This window comes from Penaeus monodon, chromosome 31 (assembly GCF_015228065.2).
Source record: "Penaeus monodon isolate SGIC_2016 chromosome 31, NSTDA_Pmon_1, whole genome shotgun sequence".
NCBI classification, from domain to species: Eukaryota; Metazoa; Arthropoda; class Malacostraca; order Decapoda; family Penaeidae; genus Penaeus; species Penaeus monodon.
The window spans coordinates 33,277,144-33,277,632 of record NC_051416.1 but is presented as its reverse complement, the minus strand read 5'-3'; the positions used below and the strand labels follow the sequence as shown (position 1 = coordinate 33,277,632).

General features: G+C 41.1%; 2 protein-coding genes across 3 annotated transcripts in view; both read right to left on the bottom strand.

Annotated features, from left to right (window-relative positions):
- LOC119593192 (high-affinity lysophosphatidic acid receptor-like) overlaps positions 1–489 on the bottom strand; it is a 25,010-nt gene that overhangs the window by 8,445 nt on the left and 16,076 nt on the right. The gene's annotated exons all lie outside the window — the stretch shown is intronic.
- LOC119593193 overlaps positions 1–489 on the bottom strand; it is a gene marked incomplete in the record, with an annotated part of 7,349 nt that continues 6,860 nt past the window's right edge. Inside the window, 1 exon segment of the mRNA XM_037942173.1 lies at positions 1–89. Within this exon segment, the coding sequence (XP_037798101.1) occupies positions 59–89 (31 nt within the window).

Sequence of the window (489 nt, the reverse complement as noted above, 5' to 3'; positions counted from 1 at the left end):
TTCAGAAAGGGCTCCTTGGAATCAGTCAGACGCTCGTGTGCCCTCTGAAGAGCGTCCCTCACCGCCTCCTGCTCCCCTTCTGAGGCTTTCTGGAAATAACATTGTCCTTTATTATGAATATTATGCTAAGGAATATGATAAGTTATTATCTTTTTTAAATCGTGCTAAAATAATAACAAGCGAAATTATTATAATGATAGTGTTGATAACAATTCCATAATCAATTACATAATAAGTATCATTTATCAACAACAGTAGATGGATATAACAGTGGAATTTTGAAAGTTATAGATTGCAGCAGAAATGAAACCAAAGAGTAACTGAGGAAAATGGCCCACGGAACTCGAGTAGTATCAGCTTATGGAGTGAGATGGTCGGACTGATATCTCGGCAGCATCAAAGAAAAGGTTTATCATCAAGCGAGAGTGTGTGGGTGTTATCTGGCGTGGCGGGGGAGGGGCGCGCAATCGATGAGGGACACGTGTCACG